This window comes from Salmo trutta, chromosome 1, assembly GCF_901001165.1.
Source record: "Salmo trutta chromosome 1, fSalTru1.1, whole genome shotgun sequence".
Taxonomy (NCBI): Eukaryota; Metazoa; Chordata; class Actinopteri; order Salmoniformes; family Salmonidae; genus Salmo; species Salmo trutta.
Window position 1 is genome coordinate 5,878,673 of NC_042957.1, and position 23,110 is coordinate 5,901,782.

At 42.8% G+C, this 23,110-nt stretch overlaps 1 protein-coding gene across 1 annotated transcript in view; it reads right to left on the reverse strand.

The window, feature by feature from the left end:
* Positions 1 to 20,399: 20,399 nt before the first annotated feature.
* Positions 20,400 to 23,110, reverse strand: part of syndig1l (synapse differentiation inducing 1-like) — a 78,597-nt gene continuing 75,886 nt past the window's right edge. Inside the window, exon 4 of the mRNA XM_029700401.1 lies at positions 20,400 to 22,315. Within this exon, the coding sequence (XP_029556261.1) occupies positions 22,157 to 22,315 (159 nt within the window). The 3' untranslated portion in view covers positions 20,400 to 22,156. The remainder of the gene's footprint in view (positions 22,316 to 23,110) is intronic.

Below are 23,110 nucleotides of genomic sequence, written 5' to 3' on the forward strand. Positions count from 1 at the left end.
TAAAATCCAAGTTTTTTAATCAGAAAGATAGTAAAATCCACATTTTGTATCTTTTTGATTAAAAAACTTGGATTTTACTATCTTTCTGATACAAAACGTGGATTTTACTATCTTTCTGATAAAAAAAATGGATTTTACTATCTTTCTGATTTAAAAAACTTGGATTTTACTATCTTTCTCATACAAAATGTGGATTTTACTATCTTTCTGATACAAAACGTGGATTTTACTATATTTCTGATTAAAAACTTGTATTTTACTATCTTTCTGAATATTCTCTGGTTTTTGGAGATCCACCTGCAACTGAACACATATATTTACACGATACACTTTTCTTCCGAATTGAGAATTAAGAAAGTACCGTCAAGAACAGGTTAGTTAAAAATTTGGTATAACGGTGACTATGGAAGAATTTTGTTTTCATCTGCCATCTGTTTTTATCTGCCATCTGTTTTCATCTGCCATCTGTTTTCATCTGCCATCTGTTTTCATCTGCCATCTGTTTTCATCTGCCATCTGTTTTCATCTGCCATCTGTTTTCATCTGCCATCTGTTTTCATCTGCCATCTGTTTTTATCTGCCATCTGTTTTCATCTGCCATCTGTTTTCAGCTGCCATCTGTTTTCATCTGCCATCTGTTTTCATCTGCCATCTGTTTTCATCTGCCATCTGTTTTCATCTGCCATCTGTTTTTATCTGCCATCTGTTTTCATCTGCCATCTGTTTTCAGCTGCCATCTGTTTTCATCTGCCATCTGTTTTCATCTGCCATCTGTTTTCATCTGCCATCTGTTTTCATCTGCCATCTGTTTTCATCTGCCATCTGCTTTTACCTGCCATCTGTTTTCATCTGCCATCTTCTCAATCCCTCTTCTTTTTTCTCACTCTCTTACTCCTCCTCTCTTACTCCTCTCTCTACTCTCCGTTACCTGAAGGTGTGTCCCTCCACACTGTTCCAGCCTCTCTCCCCTTGTCCCCCAGTTCCAGTCTCTCTCCCCGAGTCACAGACAGACAGACAGACAGACAGACAGACAGACAGACAGACAGACAGACAGACAGACAGACAGACAGACAGACAGACAGACAGACAGACAGACAGACAGACAGACAGACACTGCATACACAACTGTCTCTTTTTATCTGATCACACTCACTACTGTTGTATGATAACAGTGTAATTCACTCAGACCTGGAGAGGAGAATGCTGGGAGAACAACACGTGGAGTGTGGTAGTGTGTGCAGGCAGGTTTTAGTCGCAGGCCAGCACAAGCACGCATCTGATTTATCTTATCAAGTAATCAATTAAAACCCTAATTAGTTGAATCAGGTGCTCCAGTATTGGGCTGGTTTGGTAGAAAAACCTGGCGCATGCTGCAGGCTCTTCAGAAATCATAAATGAGGAACGCTGTGTAATTACACAGACAAGACAACGACTCCATGAGATATATCCTTCCATCTACTCCTCCAGTCTTTCATGTCCTAATGTGACTCCAGAGAAGACAATCAGACCGTAATCACAGGCAGGCTAATGATGATGGAGTCATTAAGTCTGCTTCCTAATCATAGAACAAATTAATTGTCTTTTAATAAATCAGCCAGCTGAGGAGAAAACTATCACGACAGTGACAAGTTCTCTAAGAAAATACAAAACTCTGCCTGAAGTAAACTGAAACTCAACCACACTGCAGAAACAGGCATTAAGAAGCTATAAATTGATGGATGTGATTTAGAAGGTAATTAGGGTGGGTATGAAAAATGATAACCCAACAATCACTCAAAGTGCAGAAACAACCAGGCCATTCCCAACAAATGCGCAATTTCATGCCATCACTACAAGTGCTATTTGATTCGCCAGATACTCTACACGACCATGTTCTGATAATGCCAAGCACAAAGAGGGACTGATCAAACCGCCAATGGAAAGGTAAAAGCGATATGCCCACCCAGCCGGGCTCAGTGAGGAGAATGAGAGACAGAGAGAGAGACAGAGAGAGAGACAGAGAGAGAGACAGAGAGAGAGACAGAGAGAGAGACAGAGAGAGAGACAGAGAGAGAGACAGAGAGAGAGACAGAGAGAGAGACAGAGAGAGAGACAGAGAGAGAGACAGAGAGAGAGACAGAGAGAGAGACAGAGAGAGCAGGGGTTGTACACTGAAGTTACACATAGTAGAATTCAATACCGGTCCCTTACAGGGTTAATCCCGAGTGGTTAAAGGGTTAAATCGTAAACAACTCAAAGGGTTAAGTTTAGGTATTCATTCCGAGTGATTAAGGTTAGGGCTATGGTTTGGGGAAGGCTTAAAACAAAACAATAATGTCACCCCGGGGGAATGTGGCCTGTTTTCATCAGGTCTGAGGCATTTTTAGGACAGTGAGATGTTTCAAACATAAATTCCCTTAGGAGGAAGGCAGATCTTTCAGTGCATTGTGGTATTTCACGAAGCCTCTATGTTATACTGATTGCACTATATGTTTTTTTTTGTGGGTGTAGATATGGTTGTCCTTGTTCAATAGGGCCATTGGACGTTTTTTGAAAAGGAGCCGGACACTAACAACAATCCTTTGGGCAAAACAGAAAGAACTGACCAGATGCAAAGGATTCAAGTGATTCCTGTCATCAACACGAATTTTGACGATGGAGCATCTATTAGCTACATGGTGACATTCAACCAAACATGTTTCCACCGGAATATATAGCGAAGAGAGTTTCAAACAAAGAGTTGGATTTAGTTAATGTTAGAAGCTCAGCTCCTGCCGATGCAAGCACCGAGAGGGTAGTTTACAAATACGGTCCGTAGCCAAGTTATTTTTCCTGCAAGCCACCTAGCTAACTTTAGTGTATCTACTAAAACCCATATTGTGTATTACTGACTAACAAACTACTGTGTTACAGCGGTGGGGAAATCAAAAATGTTTTCAGTTTGCTAATTTAGCTAACTAGGTAGCTAGCAAAACAAGTATTTGGCTGTGTGTGTGTGTGGGGGGGGGGGGCTAAAGCAGGTGTGAAAAGTCTTAGGAAGGTAGTTCTTACACAGTATGAATTGTTGAGTATGGGAGATTGAGGAGAAATGTCACCAACACAACAATACATTGACTGTCTAAGCACAACCCTGCACAACCCCAAAAAACCTTCTTCATCTTAAAGTACTGTCTTTAAACCTCCCCCAGCCCACTGACTTTGACAGATCATTCTTGTCAATAGAAGCCCTTCGCCGGGGAATGTGTTTTGAGAATCTGCAGAGAGAAGAATGTTGTATTATTACTGTTGTAGTCTCGATGTTATACCTTTCAGTGTCCCTTGCTGGTTTCTGTCCCACAATCTTGTAGTGCTTCATAACCACAAGGTGTGTCTGCTCCCTCGTGCCTGTGTAACCAAAATGACCCCCGCTTTGGGGTACTTTTCAGCAGGGCACTGTGGAATGACACCAGAGTTTTACAAAGAGAAAAGGTAAAAAGAGAAGAGGGGTAGACTAAATTGATTACATGGTCTGGAAGGTACTCTGTAATCCTCAGGCTACCTCTAACCACCTGTAACCTCATAACACAAACCATACAAACACTACCCAATTCATCTTTATACCGTGCTTACTGTAATTGGAGCTATCTTAGCCGTCAGCTTGTAAATATTTTGGCCAACTTACCTTCACCTTGTGCAGAGCTAGGTGTTGGAAGCAGATTCTGTACCACCTACAACAAAACACATCACAATACACCATTTAACCTCCCCACTAATTGTATTGATCTCTATTTGACTGGCTAGCTAAGCATACCTAACATGGACATTTCAATATAGTCAGCTTGTTTTTAGCAAACTAGTGTCACTAAATTGGCAGCAAGATTGCATGCCAGCTGAGACTGGCTGGTTAACTAACTAAACAACCATAGATGATTTATATACATTCATCATTACTACCAACACACAAACAGAGAGTGAGTTAGCTATATTGACAATTCTATTTTTAGTGTTTTCCAGAATATATGGCTACCAAATTGAGATACCAAATAAGAGTAATATTAGCTAGCTTACGTTTGCTAACGTCAGTCAAAGATCGAACAAACGAACAGTCAAGCATGTTTTGTCACGTCCTGACCCTTGTAAGATGCCATTTTCTATAGTAGAGTGGTCAGGGCGTGACGGGGTGTTTTTGGGTGGTTTTCTTGTTTTCTGTTTCTATGTTGTTTTTCTAGGTTTCTATTTCTATATTGGGGTTGTTGGGATGATCTCCAATTAGAATCAGCCGGTTCTCGTTGTCTCTAATTAGAGATCATATTTATGTAGGGGGTTTTGCCATTTGGTTTTGTGGGTTGTTATTTTGAGTAGTGTGTTTTCTCTCTGCATCACGGTTTGATGTTTTGTTATTTCAAGTATTTGGTGTATTGCTGTAATGGGTGTCGTAATGATTTGACCAAGGTGCAGCGGGAAAATGTATACTCATCTTCTTTAATTGTGAAAAGAAGGAAAAACAAACAAAACACGTATACAAAACACAACGAACGACACTAACAGTCCTATCAGGTGCATAGACACTAAACAGGAGACAACTACCCACAATTCCCATTACCAAAACACCCCTATACATAGGAACTTCAATCAGAGGCAACGAGGAACAGCTGCCTCCAATTGAAGGCCAAATCAATAAACTAAACATAGAACTAGAAAGACTAGACTAGAACATAGAAATATACTAACATAGAACATTAACCATTAACCGGAACACTTTAAACAAACACCCCTCTATAAAACACATAGCCCAACAAACCCCGAAACACTAACCAAATACCCCCTGCCACGTCCTGACCAAACTAATATAACAAATAACCCCTTTACTGGTCAGGACGTGACAATTGCATTACGTTTCACGGATTAATAAAGATGGGGAACTACAAACACGCTGCGCCTTGGTCCGATCCTTTAAACAGCCGTGACATGTTTACTCTGCTGAAGGTAGCTACCAGTCTAGCAGTGACTACCATGGTATAAGCTAAATTGATTGACCGTGTGTATACCAAAAGATAGCGATATGATTTAGTTGATGTCTTTTAGAGTTCAATACAGGACTGTAACGTTAGCTAGCTAGCTAACATTAGGTTACCTCTAATTGCGAATTTTCCATTTTGTTGTGAAGTAAAGAAATTGATGGTAACAAATCACTTGAATTTCTTGTAGGTAGAACGGTGAAAGGTAACACATTTTCACATGTTTGTAATTAGCATAGCCAGGCACAGAACACCACACGGGCATGATGACAAACATTAGTGAAAAACAAACATTTTCAAAACAATCTTGACTACAGAATGTATGAGATTACTGTGTGTTGGTCGCCATTATTTGTTTTGTGGGTACAACTCCTCTAACTAGCTGGCGGTATCAGCATTCGCTATGACTACCAGACGAATACACAGGGAGTCAAAACTTCCTGACTCTACCAGTGAAATGAAAATGTGCTAGTTGTAGCTTGTGGTTTGGATAATTGTGATTGTTTATGATATAAACGTGACGTTGTTAATATCGTAATGACTATATGTCGTGGCAGAGACAGGGTGAAAATCCTCTTTTTAAGTATCATCAAGTACTCTCCCTGCTTGCTAGAGAATGATGAACTGCCGTGGTCCTGTGGTCTAATACAGTGCTCTCTGGCTCTGAGCCTTGTGAGTTTGAGCCCAGTGCTGTGCCATTTGTTTTTTTGGTAACCAACGAAGGCATATATTAATGTCCTCAGGACCATTTCAACCGTCCAGGAAATCGACAGCCCTTTCTTTTGACCAGCCTGGAGAAACAACTAGGCCTTATACTAGAGGAAAAACTGAGAGGCGAGGAGGAGGTGTCCCAACCCACACTGTAAGCTGGACGGGTGCAAAGGTGTATCGTTAGAATTAATGGCTGGGGTACCCACTGCATTGCTGCTTCTATTGAGTAAGCTGTCTGGTATTATGTCTGTGTGTGTGTGTGGGGGGGGGCTGTCTGGGAATAGGTCTCATTAGCTGGGCTAGGTAGATTCTGCAGAGGCAGACATTTCTTATTCTCTACATGTTTTAAAATAGTCATATCTCTGAGGTATTTTCCCCCAATCCGGCTCAAAGGACCAAAACTGCAACACAATGAGAGTTCTTGCTGATATTCAAATTGAAAGCACATTCTGCAACAAAACTAGAATAGCTGTAGCATTTTATAATATGCAGACATAAGGTATAGAAGAAGGAGTGATGGAGTGCAGCATCAGATGACCTGGCCTCCACAATCCCCCGACCTCAACCAAATTGAGATGGTTTAGATTGAGTTGGACTGCAGAGTGAAGGAAAAGCAGCCAACAAGTGCTCAGCATATGTGGGATCTCCTTCAAGACTTTTGGAAAAGCATTCCTCATGAAGCTGGTTGAGAGAATGCCAAGAGTGTACAAAGCTGTCATCAAGGCAAAGGGTGGCTACTTTGAAGAATGTAAATTATAAATGTACTAACACTTTTTTTGTTTAGTACATGATTCCATATGTGTTATTTCATAGTTTTGATGTCTTCACTATTATTCTACAATGTACAAATAAAGAAACACCCTTTGAATGAGTAGGTGTGTCCAAACGTTTGACTGGTACTGTAAGCTATACAATCTATACAGGTAGAGCCACATATACACACACACAATCATCTGCACTGGGGAAATTTTTGCTCTGAATACCATCCTTTGTTTTATAGGCAGGTGGGCAGAGAGTTAAGCCCAGTTCAGATACATAAGATCTGTCATCGGGGGCGCCAACACAGGCTGTGAGTTTCCAAGATTCAACATCTTTAGCTAAAGTTTTTTTAATGAGACTTATCCATTTAGCTAATTGGAGAACAGTGTGCTAATGTTCTGTCTTCAGCCAAGCAAAGAGCTAGTTAGTTTTTTTTCTGCACGTAGCTTTTTATTCTGAATGTAGCTAGCCTAGCTTGCCCTGTTTCTGGTGCAAGTATTTCATGAAACTCGTTTACTACAACACATTGCTAAAACAAGTGGCAAATTTGTTTCAAAGTTTCAACACGTCCTTGTAAAGAGGCACCATTACCGTTGAAACGGTCTCAAATGCATGTCTCTTCTTCTTGATCTGAATGCCCCGTTTTCAGTCAGTGTGTACAGTACAACACATCATTCTAAAATTAGCTAGTTTTATCTCGTCTCATGTCGGCTGTTGTATCTGAACTAGGCTTTACATAGACGCTGTGGCTGTCTACATGCTGGAGGAAGTGTGTGTATGTGTCTGTCTACATGCTGGGGGACTTTAAAGCTGATTTACATTTCCTTTGACACTCGCAGATAAAACTCTGAACAGGTTGACCTTTATATTTCTCCATGTCATTTTCTGTTCCTCTTTCTCTCTTTCCATGTCATCATCTTATCTTGAATGGCTTCCTTGAATTTCATCGACCTGCGTGACAGAGGCTGCATCACAAACGGCACCCTATTACCTGTAATAGTGCACTACTTTTGACTAGTTGCCCTTTATAGGGAATAGGGTGCCATTTTGACCAGTTGCCCTTTATAGGGAATAGGGTGCCATTTTGACCAGTTGCCCTATATAGGGAATAGGGTGCCATTTTGGGAAACTGACAGAAACTATTCGCTGGACTTGGAGCAGAAATGTTTACTAGACAGACAAATCTGCACACAGAGTAAAAAAGAAGATATGGAGTGAAAATAGTTTTTTTCCTCACCAGCTCATGTTTTGATAGAGGTTCGTGTGTCCACAGGACACAGGTTGATCCCAGTGTCTTTTTGTATATATCCTGTCTGCATGTATCTGTGTGCGTATCTGCTTGAGCCTTTTGTGTTTGTTTGTGTGTGTGTGTGTGTGTGTGTGTGTGTGTGTGTGTGTGTGTGTGTGTGTGTGTGTGTGTGTGTGTGTGTGTGTGTGTGTGTGTGTGTGTGTGTAGAGAGGAGAAATCATTAGCACTGCAGTACACTGTGAATAAAAACATCATGATGTGGTAATTGAACACAAAACAACAACGTACTTTAATGTTATTTTCCAACAACGCACACACTAGCAGAGAGCAGACCTGCATGCTAATTGGTTGTATTATGGGCTGGGTTTCCTTTTTTAACTTCCTCATGTTCAAGTTTGCTCTTGTCTCTAATTCTCTCTGTCCCTTGTAGCATCAACAGCAAATTTACAGCCATAATGAGCCGTGTTGATGTTAGTTGATTTATTGTTCATTACCAAACAGGTTCATTCATATGGTTAAAGGCTTGCATGTTCAGCCAGGTCGCTAAAGATCCACTTCCAAATTTGACGTCCGTCAAGGTCCTCAGGACATTGAGATGCCTTCAAAACCAGCTGCTAGAGGCAAGTGGCGCTATTACCATCAAGTAGCCTTGGGTTTTGCTAGGACGTTGTGGATGGGGGTGGTGGATTTGCGTAAGCCGCAACCTTTGGCTCTGAGAGTCACATGTTCAATCCCAATGCATGGCACTTGTTTTTCATTTATTTTTTTAACCCTATCCTAAAACTTAACCCTTAACTTTAAATCAATGTCTAAACATAACCAATTTTACGTTCACACACAAACGTCACATTCTGCAGTGAATCTGTGAGAGCTTGTTGGAATGTTGGTTTATGAAATGCAGTGTTTAAAGATGTTTTCCCACAAAGACTTCTATGGCTAAATCCGAGACTATAGTCTCTATAGTGCATGACTGCTACCTGCTGACTTCTACATGCTGACTTCTACATGCTGACTGCTACATGCTGACTGCTACCTGCTGACTGCTGACAACTACCTGCTGACTGTTGACTACTACCTGCTGACTACTACCTGCTGACTGCTACCTGCTGACTGCTACCTGCTGACTTCTACATGCTGACTTTTACATGCTGACTGCTACCTGTTGACTGTTGACTACTACCTGCTGACTTCTACATGCTGACTGCTAAATGCTGACTGCTACCTGCTGACTTCTACATGCTGAATGCTAAATGCTGACTGCTACCTGCGGACTGTTGACTACTACAAACTGACTGCTACATGCTGACTTCTACCTGTTGACTGCTACCTGCTGACTGCTACCTGCTGACTGCTACCTGCTGACTGCTACCTGCTGACTGCTACCTGCTGACTACTACCTGCTACCTGCTGATTACTACCTGCTACCTGCTGACTACTACATGCTGACTGCAACAGTCTGACTGCTACATGCTGACTGTTGACTGCTACATGTTGACTGCTGACTACTACCTGCTGACTTCTACCTGCTGACTGCTACCTGCTGACTGCTACCTGCTGACTACAACCTGCTGACTGCTACCTGCTGACTGCTACCTGCTGACTGCTTCCTGTTGACTACTACCTGCTGACTGCTGACTACTACCTGTTGACTGCTACGTGCTGACTGTTGACTGCTGACTACTACCTGCTGACTGTTGACTACTACCTGCTGACTAATACCTGCTGACTGTTGACTACTACCTGCTGACTGCTGACTGTTGGCTACTAACTGTTGACGACTACCTGTTGACTGCTGACTGTTGGCTACTAACTGTTGACTACTACCTGCTGACTACTACCTGCTGACTGATACCAGTTGACTGCTGACTGCTACCTGCTGACTACTACCAGCTGACTGCTACCTGCTGACTGCTACCTGCTGACTGCTACCTGCTGACTGCTACCTGCTGACTGCTACCTGCTGACTGATACCTGCTGACTACTATGTGCTGACTGCTACCTGCTGACTACTACCTGCTGAATGTTGACTGCTGACTACTACCTGCTGACTGTTGACTGCTGACTGCTACCTGCTGACTGTTGAGTGCTGACTGCTAACTGCTGACTGTTGACTGCTATCTGCTACCTGCATACTGCTGACTACTACCTGCTGACTACTACCTGTTGACTACTACCTGCTGACTGGTGACTACTACCTGCTGACTGCTTCCTGCTGACTGCTACCTTCTGACTGCTACCTGCTACCTGTTGACTACTACCTGCTGACTGCTGACTGCTACCTGTTGACTGTTAACTGTTGAGTACTACCTGCTGACTGCTGACTACTACCTGCTGACTACTACCTGTTGACTGCTACCTGTTGACTGCTGACTACTACCTGTTGACTACTACCTGTTGACTGCTGACTGCTACCTGTTGACTGTTGACTACTACCTGTTGACTACTACCTGCTGACTGCTACCTGCTGCCTGCTGACTGCTACCTGTTGACTGTTAACTGTTGACTACTACCTGCTGACTGCTGACTACTACCTGCTGACTACTACCTGCTGACTACTACCTGCTGACTGCTTCCTGCTGACTGCTACCTTCTGACTTCTACCTGCTACCTGTTGACTGTTGACTACTACCTGTTGACTGCTACCTGTTGAATGTTGACTACTACCTGTTGACTACTACCTGTTGACTGCTACCTGTTGACTGCTGACTACTACCTGTTGACTACTACCCGCTGACTACTACCTGCTGACTGCTACCTGCTACCTGCTGACTACTACCTGTTGACTGCTACCTGCTGACTGGTGACTACTACCTGCTACCTGCTGACTGCTTCCTGCTGACTGCTACCTTCTGACTGCTACCTGCTACCTGTTGACTACTACCTGCTGACTGCTGACTGCTACCTGTTGACTGTTGACTACTACCTGTTGACTACTACCTGCTGACTGCTCCCTGCTGCCTGCTGACTGCTACCTGTTGACTGTTAACTGTTGAGTACTACCTGCTGACTGCTGACTACTACCTGCTGACTACTACCTGTTGACTGCTACCTGTTGACTGCTGACTACTACCTGTTGACTACTACCTGTTGACTGCTGACTGCTACCTGTTGACTGTTGACTACTACCTGTTGACTACTACCTGCTGACTGCTACCTGCTGCCTGCTGACTGCTACCTGTTGACTGTTAACTGTTGACTACTACCTGCTGACTGCTGACTACTACCTGCTGACTACTACCTGCTGACTACTACCTGCTGACTACTACCTGCTGACTGCTACCTTCTGACTTCTACCTGCTACCTGTTGACTGTTGACTACTACCTGTTGACTGCTACCTGTTGACTGTTGACTACTACCTGTTGACTACTACCTGTTGACTGCTACCTGTTGACTGCTGACTACTACCTGTTGACTACTACCCGCTGACTACTACCTGCTGACTGCTACCTGCTGACTACTACCTGCTGACTGCTACCTGCTGACTGTTGACTACTACCTGCTGACTGTTGACTGCTGACTACTACCTGTTGACAACTGACTACAATCTGCTGACTGCTACCTGCTGACTACTACCTGCTTACTGTTGAGTGCTGACTTCTACCTGCTGACTTCTACCTGCTGACTGCTACCTGCTGACTGTTGAGTGCTGACTTCTACCTGCTGACTTCTACCTGCTGACTGCTACCTGCTGACTGTTGAGTGTTGACTGCTACCTGTTGACTGCTACCTGTTGACTGCTACCTGCTGACTACTACCTGTTGACTGCTGACTGCTACCTGCTGACTGCTACCTGCTGACTGCTACCTGTTGACTACTAACTGTTGACTACTACCTGCTGACTGCTACCTGCTGACTGCTACCTGCTGACTGCTACCTGCTGACTGTTGACTGCTGATTGCTACCTGCTGACTGTTGACTACTACCTGCTGACTGCTACCTGCTGACTGCTACCTGCTGACTACTACCTGCTGACTACTACCTGCTGACTACTACCTGCTGACTACTACCTGCTGACTACTACCTGCTGATTGCTACCTGATGACTTTTGACTACTACCTGCTGACTGCTACCTGCTGACTGCTACCTGCTGACTACTACCTGCTGACTACTACCTGCTGATTACTACCTGCTGACTACTACCTGCTGACTACTACCTGCTGACTGCTACCTGCTGACTGCTACCTGCTGACTGCTACCTGCTGACTACTACCTGCTGACTGCTACCTGCTGACTGCTACCTGCTGATTACTACCTGCTGACTGTTGACTGCTGACTGCTACCTTCTACCTGCTGACTACTACCTGCTGACTACTACCTGCTGACTCTGAATTGCAGTAGATGCACGCATACCCCTTTGGACTATCTCATCATATTGTTTTCTTCCCTATCCACTATGTGTGTGTGTGTGTGTGTATTCATTTTGCTCTGTTATTCCTCAACTGATAAATAAATCTTTACAGAGGTGTTTGAGGCCCTCCCCATGGTTTAGAAGAAAATTGTCTCTTTCAGGTATTTCTCTCTCTCTCCTCCTTCCCTCCCTCCCTCCCTGAAATCTTGTGTGTCAAAGATGGGATAAAAGCTGAGGATATAAAGAAAGCAGGAAAGCTTTAGTGTTACCGTGCTAAGCAAACCCTCTCAGGGCGAGGAGATGCAGGGCGATGGGCGTAGCGGAGCGACTAGTTCCTTTAAGATTCCTTTAGACTCGCCCCAGTGCTGTGTAGCCTCCCAGTAGAGACATGGGATACGTTCCAAATGGCATCCTGTTCCCTACATAGTGCACTACTTTTGACTAGAGTCCTATGGGGCCTGATCAAAAGTAAGGCATTATTAATGGAATAGGGTGCCATTTGGGATGCCCTGTATAGAGTGGAAGGGTTTTACCATAATACCCAGCATGCATTATGCACTGTCTGTTAAAGGCTAAAGGCGGGGGTCAAGGTAGGTTAATATCACGAGAAGCCCCTGACTGCAGTGTGCAGTTCAGGGCTGGGCTCAATGTGGGCGGAGTCAAACGTCGGGGGGCCGGGCTGAATGTGGGCGGAGTCAAACACGTTTAACCCGAACCCTTCCCGTCTCCTTCAAGGTCACCCAAGTTGAGGTAAACGTCTCCTTCAAGGTCACCCAAGTTGAGGTAAACGTCTCCTTCAAGGTCACCCAAGTTGAGGTAAACGTTGAAGGTATCAACGTCAACGAAAGCGAATCTTAATCGAACCTAGCCTATATGGATAAAAATATAAACCATGGAAATAAGTGAGACTGTCATTATGCATAATGTACTTTGTCATAATCATGTTATACCAGTGCAGTGGTATATTTTTATATAACCAACTACCGCATCGATGTTAGCATAGCGTTAATTAGCACCCATTTGCACGTAAGTTAGTTAATTGCTCACGAGGGAATCTTATTTGGACGAATTTGCCTGCTTGAGCAGTAAGCCTGGGTTTACATGTAAAGTTATGTAATCGATTTGATCGTAGATTTTTCTGTGTTTCTTCAATGTATGTCTTGTTGTGTTTGGCTGGCTCTAAATGTGTATCGTTGATGCCATTCCCTTAGTAACACACAGCGAGTCTACACAGCCTACACATAGTATATACAATAATGAAATCACCTGGTCCCAACATACATGGCAAGAAAAGTCATTGTAACTTGTCCACACTGCAAACTGAAGCTAAATAAGATACACTTAGTGGTGAGGTATGTCTGTGATTTGTAAGTGGGTGGATTGGGTAGTGAGGTATGTCTGTGACTTGTCATTGGGTCAGTTGGTACTCTCTGGGATGCATGCTAATGGATTCAGGATCAATAGACCAATTAATGACCTTCTCTCTCGTCCTGAACAAGTTAATTATGTACACTTCCTTGTGGAAGCCGGGCAGTGCAAGCACCACAGGCTCACAAAGCACTTAGCCAAACACACCCATCTTTTATATTTGTGTTCGAAGTTGGCTTTGTTTTTGAAAATATTCTGGATTCACTGAAGTCACAAAAGACACTATATTCATAGTTGTCATACGAACAGAAATCTGCATACAAACCACAGAGAAAGATTTTTTTTTTCAAGATTGAAGAAAAGAAAAGTCATTTTTCTCCTGTAGTCTTTATTTTACATTACATCCCAGAACATTTTTATATTAGCAATATTTACATTGTCTTCTCACACAAGACATACAGAAAGTAGGGAATATCCCAAACATAAAGTAAATTCTAAATAAAATTTGGTTGTATTTTGTTTCCAGAATATCACAATACCTAGAGAATCACGACCACCCTGGTATTGAAGAATGCTCAGAAACATCCTGTTAAAACGTCATAGTTACGTTCACAGAAACCATAAACTTATCAGATTGAGCATTGTTACATAGACGGAGATCATCAGCCTATCAGGTTTAAAGTTGGGAGAAACAACAGCATCAACATTAACGTCAAACCGTATTGAACAGAACAATACCAGGTTGTCTAAAAAGCCCGATAAAACACATACTTTGAATGACAACGCTACAGAACAGAACACAAAGCATTCATCAGCTGTATCAGAAATATAACACGTTTTCTCTCAAAAAGCTAAACAAACAAACAAAAATACGGTATATATATATATATATATATATATTTATATATATATATATATATATATATATATATATATAATTAGGCCAGCCTCAGTCTCAGGAGGAGATGATTGTCCTAATATGAACACTGTGACAAACACATAAGAACACATAACACCAACTCTCAGAAGTAGTTTACAGTGTTAGTCATCAGCATAACATATGCAAGCACCAACATTTTATAACGGTGATGGGGACGAATCCAATGGACGAAGAGACACATATCTTAATCGATAGCTCTGCCACAAACTGGTGGGGCCAAACGGTTGCCATGGGGACACACTGTAAAAGGGGTCACGGGTGGATGATAAGGCCGGGTGGATCGTCTAACAGGAACAGGAAGTAACCAGGTCTAAAAAAAAAGGGGTTCAGTTCATTGGGTAGTGAATGACGCTAGTGCTAATAGCCAAAAACACTAGCAAATCAATTAAGCCATAATGTGCTGTTATCTGGGTCTGCCATCCACCTTCGGCCTGCTTCTAGTGTGTGTAAGTGTGTGTGTCTGTCTAGTGTGTCTGTGTAGTGTGTGTGTGTGCATCTGCGTGCGCATGGCCTCAGTGTCTAGCCTAGTGAAGAAGTCTCTCTGTTTGTCTATTGATAATGGTCAGACAAAATTAGCTTGGTGGTCCCAACTGGCGAGACAATGCCCATTGCAGTTGGAAGACAAGATGGCCGCTAACTGCTGCTGTTAAAATAACTGCCACTGCCTACAGCTGCTATTGAATGAGTTTTAATGGTAGCCATTATAGCAAAACAACTTCCCAACCATTTCCCTCAGGAGCCAAGTCGACATGGTTCATCTTCATTAGTGGACGGTGCTGAAATTGTCTTTCCTGTTTATATCTCCAAGGGTTGCATCCCAAGTAGAACCCCATTCCCTACATAGTGCACCACTTTTGATCTGGGCCCATAGAGAATAGGGTGCCATTTGGGACAAATACCAAATGTTTTGTTATCTGAGAGCTACGGACAGGCAAATGCATTTTTTTTCACATCATTACACTCGACTGTAACAACCCACAACTGGAAAACTGGCCAACAGGCCAGATTTGAAATGTATTAGCTACTATGTTGGGCTATGCTCTAGTCTAGAGAGATGCTGATTCTCTCTTACAGAGAAAACCATTATAGGGAGATAATTGTGACCGATAAATGTCAGTTATGACTAATGCATGACCAGTGAGGGAGAGAGAGGGAGAGAGAGGGAGAGAGTGGGGGAGAGGGAGAGAGCGAGAGAGGGGAGGAGAGGGAGAGAGGAAGAGGGGGGAGGGAGAAAGGAGGGGAGGGAGTTAGGGAGAGAAAGGGAATTTGAGGGAGGGAGGGAGGTAGAGGGGGGAGTTAGGGTGAGGGAGAGAGAGAGAGAGAGTTAGGGAGAGGGTGAGGGAGGGAGGGAGGAAGAGAGGGAGAGAGGGGAGGGAGTTAGGGAGAGGGTGAGAGGGAGAGGAAGGGAGGGAGATGGAGAGAGAGGGAGGGAGAAAGTGAGAGAGGGGAGGGAAAGGAGGGAGGCAGAGGGAGGGTGAGGGAGAGAGAGAGAGCTGTAAGTGTATTGGTTACTAGTTGGGTTACAATGCTTCGCTGCCCACACTCTACCTGGGTCCTGGGAATGTATAGTATTGAATAGTTGTCTGTGTTGTACCACAACACTGAGTTAGACCACAGGAACACTATGAAGTTGAGCAAACAGCACCCTATTCCTTTTGTATAGCACTACATTTGGCCGGAGCCCTATGTGCCCTGGTCAAAAGTAGTGCACTACATAGGGAATATTTGGGACTCAGCCTACACTGGCCCAAGAGCAGAGGACAGTTTTAGAGAACAAAAACTGGATGGTAAAATCTTGAAGTTACATCAGGTAAATAGCTATAGGACTGATGGGGACATTATACATATATACACACGTTCAAAAGTTTGGAGTCCGTTAGAAATGTCCTTGTTTTCCATGAAAACATACATGAAATGAGTTGCAAAATGAATAGGAAATATAGTCAAGATGTTGGTTATAAATAATTATTTTTAATTGAAATAGTAATTGTGTCCTTGAAACTTTGCTTTTGTCAAAGAATCCTCCATTTGCAGCAATTACAGCCTTGCAGACCTTTGGCATGTAGTTGTCAATTTGTTGAGGTAATCTGAAGAGATTTCACCCCATGCTTCCTGAAGCACCTCCCACACGTTGGATTGGCTTGATGGGCACTTCTTACGTACCATACGGTCAAGCTGCTCCCACAACAACTCAATATGGTTGAGATCCGGTGACTGTGCTGGCTACTCCATTATAGACATAATACCAGCTGACTGCTTCTTCCCTAAGTAGTTCTTGCAACGTTTGGAGCTGTGCTTTGTGTCATTGTCTTGTTGTAGGAGGAAATTGGCTCCACTTAAAGCCGTCAAAAGGGTATGGCATGACGATGCAAAATGAAGAGATAGCCTTCCTTCTTCAAAATCCCCTTTACCCTGTACAAATCTCCCACTTTACCACCACCAAAGCACCCCCAGACAACCACATTGCCTCCACCATGATTGAAAGATGGCGTCAAGCATCTTTTCATTTTTTCTGCGTCTCACAAATGTTCTTCTTTGTGATCCGAACACCTCAAACTTAGATTTGTCTGTCTATAACACTTTTTTCCAATCTTCCTCTGTCCGTCATCTGTGTTCCTTTGCCGACCTTAATCTTTTCTTTTTATTGGCCAGTCTGAGATATGGCTTTTTCTTTGCAACTCTGCCTAGAAGGCCAGCATCCGAAAGTCGCCTCTTCACTGTTGATGTTGAGACTGCTGTTTTGCGGGTACTATTTAACGAAGCTGCCAGTAGAGGACTTGTGAAGCGTCTGTTTCTCAAACTAGACACTCTAATGTACTTGTCCTCTTGCTCAGTTGTGCACCGGGGCCTCCCACTCCTCTTTCTATTCTGTTAGAGCCAGTTTGGGCTGTTCTGTGAAGGGAGTAGAACACAGCGTTGTACGAGATCTACAGTTTCTTGTCAAGTTCACGCATGGAATAGCCTTCATTTCTCAGAACAAGAATAGACTGACGAGTTTCAGAAGAAATATCTTTGTTTCTAGCCATTTTGAGCCTGTAATCAAACCCACAAATGCTGATGTTCCAGATACTCAACTAGTCTAAATGTCACGTCCTGACTAGTAAAGGGGTCATTTTGTTATTGTATTTGGTCAGGACATGGCAGGGGTGTGTTTGTTTTGTGTGTTTCGGGGGGTTTTGGGTTATGTTCTATGTTAATATATTTCTATGTTTGTTCTAGTTCTTATATTTCTATGTTTAGTTTATTGGGCTGACCTTCAATTGGAGGCAGCTGTTCCTCGTTGTCTCTAATTGAAGGTCCTATTTAGTTGGGGTGTTTTTTTCCATGGGTTTTGTGGGTAGTTGTTCCGTGTATAGCTGTGAGCCTTACAGGACTGTTATTCGTCGTTGTTTTTTGTATAAATGTTTTGTTTTGTTTTTTTCTTCTAATAAAAGAAGATGAGTATTCATATACTCGCTGCATTTTGGTCCACCTTTTACGACGCTCCTGACACTAAAGGCCAGTTTTATTGCTTCAGAACAACAGTTTTCCGGTGTGCTAAGATAATTGCAAAAGTGTTTTCTAATGATCAATTAGCTTTTTAAATTTATGAACTTGGATTACCTAACACAACGTGCCATTGGAACCCAGGAGTGATGGTTGCTGATAATAGGCCTCTGTTAGCTTATGTAGATATTCCATAGAAAATCAGCCGTTTCCAGCTACAATAGTCATTTACAACATTAACAATGTCTACACTATATTTCTGATCAATTTGATGTTATTTTAATGGACAACAATCTGCTTTTCTTTCAAAAACAAGGACATTTCTAAGTGACCCCAAACTTTTTTAAACGGTAGTGTATATAGTACCAGTCAAAAGTTTGGACACATCTACTCATTCAAGGGTTTTTCTTTATTTTTACTATTTTCTATATTGTAGAACAATAGTGAAGACATAAAAACTATGAAATAACACATATGGAACCATGTAATAACCAAAGCAGTGTTAAACAAATCAAAATATATTTTATATTTGAGATTCTTCAAGGTAGCCAAAGTTTGCCTTGATGACAGCTTTGCTCACTCTTGGCATTCTCTCAACCAGCTTCATGAGGTTGTCACCTGGAATGCTTTTCCAAAAGTCTTGAAGGAGTTCCCACATATTCTGACCACTTGTTGGCTGCTTTTCCTTCACTCAGAGGTCCAACTCATACACAGTGCCTTCGGAAAGTTTTCAGACCCCTTGACTTTTTCCACGTTTTGTTACGTTACAGCCTTATTCTAAAATGGATTAAATTAAAAAACAATCCTCAGAATTCTACACAAAATACCCCATAACGACAAAGTGAAAACAGGTTTTTAAATGTTTTTGCAATTTTATAAAACATTCAAAACAGAAATACCTTGTTTACATAAATATTCAGACCCTTTGCTATGAGACATGAAATTGAGCTCAGGTGCATCCTGTTTCCATTGAACATCCTTGAGATGTTTCTACAACTTGATTGGGGTCCACCTGTGGTAAATTCAATTGATTGGACATTTTTTGGAAAGGCACACACCTTTCTATATAAGGTCCCACAGTTGACATTGCATGTCAGAGCAAAAACCAAGCCATGAGGTTAAAGGAATTGTCCGTAGAGCTCCGAGACAGGATTGTGTCGAGGCACAGATCTGGGGAAGAGTACCAAAACATGTCTGCAGCACTGAAGGTCCCCAAGAACACAGTGGCTTCCATCATTCATAAATGGAAGATATTTGGAACCAACAAGACTCGTCCTAGAGCTGGCCACCCAGCCAAATTGAGCAATCAGGGGAGATGGGCCTTGGTCAGGGAGGTGACCAAGAACCTGATGGTCACTCTGAGAGAGCTCTAGAGTTCCTCTGTGGTGATGGGAGAACCTTCCAGAAGGACAACCATCTCTGCAGCACTCCACCAATCAGGCCTTTACGGTAAAGTGGCCAGATGGAAGCCACTCCTCAGTAAAAACCTGCGTGGAGTTTGCCAAAATGCACCTAAAGACTCTCAGACCATGATAACACCAAGATTGAACTCTGGCCTGAATGCCAAATGTCATGTCTGGTGGAAACCTGGCACAATCCCTACGGTGAAGCATGGTGGTGGCAGAATCATGCTGTGGGGATGTTTTTCAGCGGCAGGGACTGGGAGACTAGTCAGGATCGAGGCAAAGATGAACAGAGCAAAGAACAGAGAGGAAATCCTGCTCCAGAGCTCTCAGGACCTCAGACTGGGGTGAAGGTTCACCTTCCAACAAGACAACGACTTTAAGCACACAGCCAAGACAACGCAGGAGTGGATTCGGGACAAGTCTCTGAATGTCCTTGAGTGGCCCAGCCAGAGCCCGGACTTGAAACCTTATCGAACATTGTTGGATTGACCTGAAAATAGCTGTGCAGCAACGCTCCCCATCCAACCTGACAGAGCTTGAGAGGATCTGCAGGAAAGAATGGGAGAAACTCCTCAAATACAGGTGTGCCAAGCTTGTAGCGTCATACCCAAGAAAACTTGAGGCTTTAATCGCTGCCAAAGGCGCTTCAACAAAGTACTGAGTAAAGGGTCTGAATACCTATGTAAATTTAATATTTCAGTTTTTTTATAAAAAAAAAAAGTGCTAACATTGCTAAAAACATGTTTTTGCTTTGTCATTGTGGGGTATTGCGTGTAGATTGATGCAATTAAAAAAAAAAAAAAAATTTAGAATAAGGCTGTAACGTAACAAAATGTGGCAAAAGTCAAGGGGTCTGAATACTTTCCGAAGGCACTGTATATTATAGAGATGGTTAAAAAGTGCCGCTATTGCCAAAACACCTTCAATATTTACGAAACGTTGAGAGAAGGCCAAGAGTGTTCAAAGCTGTCATCAAGGCAAAGAGTGGCTACTTTGAAGAATCTCAAATATAAAATATATTTTTATTTGTTTAACACTTTTTTTGGTTACTACATGATTCCATATGAGTTAGTTCATAGATCTGATGTCTTCACTATTATTCTACAATGTAGAAAATAGTAAAAATAAAGAAAAACCCTAGAATGAGTAGGTGTGTCCAAACTTTTGACTGGTACTGTATATATTTTTGTTCTTTCTGCATTTTGTTACAATTTATGTTAAGCCCTATTCTTTCTGAGTGAAAAAGACTTTAAGAGGAACTGAACCGGATGTGAGGACACCTCTGCTGTAACACTGTAATACTGGAAACATCAAAATAAATACAGTCTTCTGTCTACTACTAAGTGTCCAGTGCTTTGTTCGAGGACTGTTCGGCCATGCCAGTAGATCTGAATACACCTTCAGGCAGGGTTTAGTGAAGGTACCTTAGAAAGTTAGAGGGGGAACCACATAGAAACACTAGCTCGGATGTATGGAGGGAAGGCAGAACCCTAACGGACCAAAACAAAACTCTTTGATGGACTGATATTGATGCCGCTTTAGGGAGGGAAACAACTTCAGCACTATGCATCTCTCCCCAGTATCTGTCCAGTTCACCTGCAGAAAGCAGGAAATTAGCTTTTTCTCTCCTTTTGAATTTAGATAATTCAATTTCTGCCAACACAGTTTGTTCAGTTAGAAAAACACACACACAATAATTATGTTATTAATTAATTTTAGAATTGTGAGATCTGTCAATGTTTGGCAGCTTTGCTTTCTTGTTGTCATTTCAACAAACAGTAATTAACAGTTCTGAGTTTGTTGACAATAGCCCAGATAGTCTCCTTTATTAAGATGAAAACATGCCTTTGGCCAGACAAATGTTTGATCTGACTTTAAAGTTCTGAAAGTCAGAAAGCAATAAGGACCTGTTACATGACTACCTCATCAGTGGGAAGAGGGCTCTCTGTCTCTATCTCTCTCTCTCTCTCTCTAGTCTAAAAGGATCTCAGACGAGGGTCTTCATGTTGACAGAAAACCACCCAGCGTTAGGCCTAGAACCAGGCCAATTGAAGAAGCATTTGATGGTATATTCAAAAAAATGGATAGTCAGTAGCAGGGGATCCAAATAGTCAACATTTTCAAAACCTGTTTAGAAGTTCAGATGACACAGAGAACTCAAGGTTTTTAGTGTTTCAGCTTATGTTTTCAGTGAGTCCTCCAGACACTGGGGCCCCTTGAAGTTCCTCCATTCCTTAAAGTCTCAGTAATTGGCGTCCATGTTTTTCCATGTCTGTTCCCTCCCCTGTCTGTCTCTGTTTCTGTAATGGTTTGTAGAATGTTGGAGGAACACAGCAGAGTTCAAACACCCTACAGGGGGGTGAAGACAACAGAGCAGAACAGCGGAACGGCAGAACTCAATTCTCTTCAACTTCACTCAGGTAACTTTTCCCAGAGAAATATGTCTGTTTTCAGTCTGTCCTGGTTTCGCCTTGCTCTCCTCCTCCTCCTCCTCCCTTCCTGCCTTGCCCTTCTCAGTCTGTTCATCTAATCTTTGCTGACGGGGACCACCCGTAGGGAAGCTAAAGGGGGAGGATAGACAGATGTATGGATGAGAGAGAAAAAGACAGAGGAACATGCCCCAAAAACTGTTTCCATTGTTAGGAGCGCTGTTATGTTCCGGAGAGGGGCAATTCCAACCTCTGGCATTAGCTGTGTTCATTGAGAGTGGTGGTTCATCCTTCCTTTCCTCTTCTCTTCTGTGGTTCCTCTGGTTGTCCAGGAGAAGAACGGAGGGATGGAGGGATGGAAGGAGAAGGAGGAATATGTCCCCAAAAAGTTGTCATGCCAGTGGCAGTGTTCCATTCCAGGAAGAGACAGTTCCTAGTTGTCCTGCTTTTCCCCGGTGGTCTGGTCCGGGAGGTCAGGCGCTGCTATACGTGTCCAGGCTTGGAGAGGTAGGCGATGAGGGCCACCACCACCCCAACGTAGACCCCTGTCCCAATGGTGATGGAAAGGGCCGCTAGGAACAGCGCCCTCCGGGATGCGATGCTCGCCAGCGGGAAGTCACCCTTCGTCACCGCCTTACTGGTCTGGAAGAAGGGAACAGAGGAGAGAGAGATGAGTGAGATATCTCCTTGGAAACACAATAGAACTATGGAAAAGCTCATCATGGATTGTGGGTTTGAAAAATCGCAGTTAGGAGTCTTGTCATATGATGTAAGACATGTGAAAATGGTAGTTAGGACTAAACAAGTCTTGGAACATAAGATTTTAAAACTGGCAATTAGGAGTAGTCAAGCCTTGTGCGATACAGGTAACTGCCAAAATAAAGGAAACACTTGAGTAAATAAAGGATACAAAGTACATTGAAAGCAGGTGCTTTCACACAGCTGTGGTTCCTGAGCAATTCCTAAGCAATTAACATCCCATTATACTTAGCATTAAAATGTATAGAAAGCTTGCCCATTCTTTTGGCTACCATGGCTATGTGCCCATAGGATGACAATGGCCCCCATCCGCAGGGCACGAGCAGTCACTGAATGATTTGATGAGCACGAAAACGATATAAACCATATGCCATGGCCGTCTCTGTTACCAGATCTCAACGCAATTGAACACTTCTAGGAGATTCTGGAGTGGCGCCTGAGACAGTGTTTTCCATCACCATCAACGTAGAATGTTAGACTGACAGAACACAATAGAATGTTAGAACGTTGGACTAACAGAACACTTAGAATGTTAGACTGTCAGAACACATAGAATGTTAGAATGTTAGACTGTCAGAACACATAGAATGTTAGAATATTAGACTGTCAGAACACATAGAATGTTAGAATGTTAGACTGACAGAACACATAGAATGTTAGACTGACAGAACACTTAGA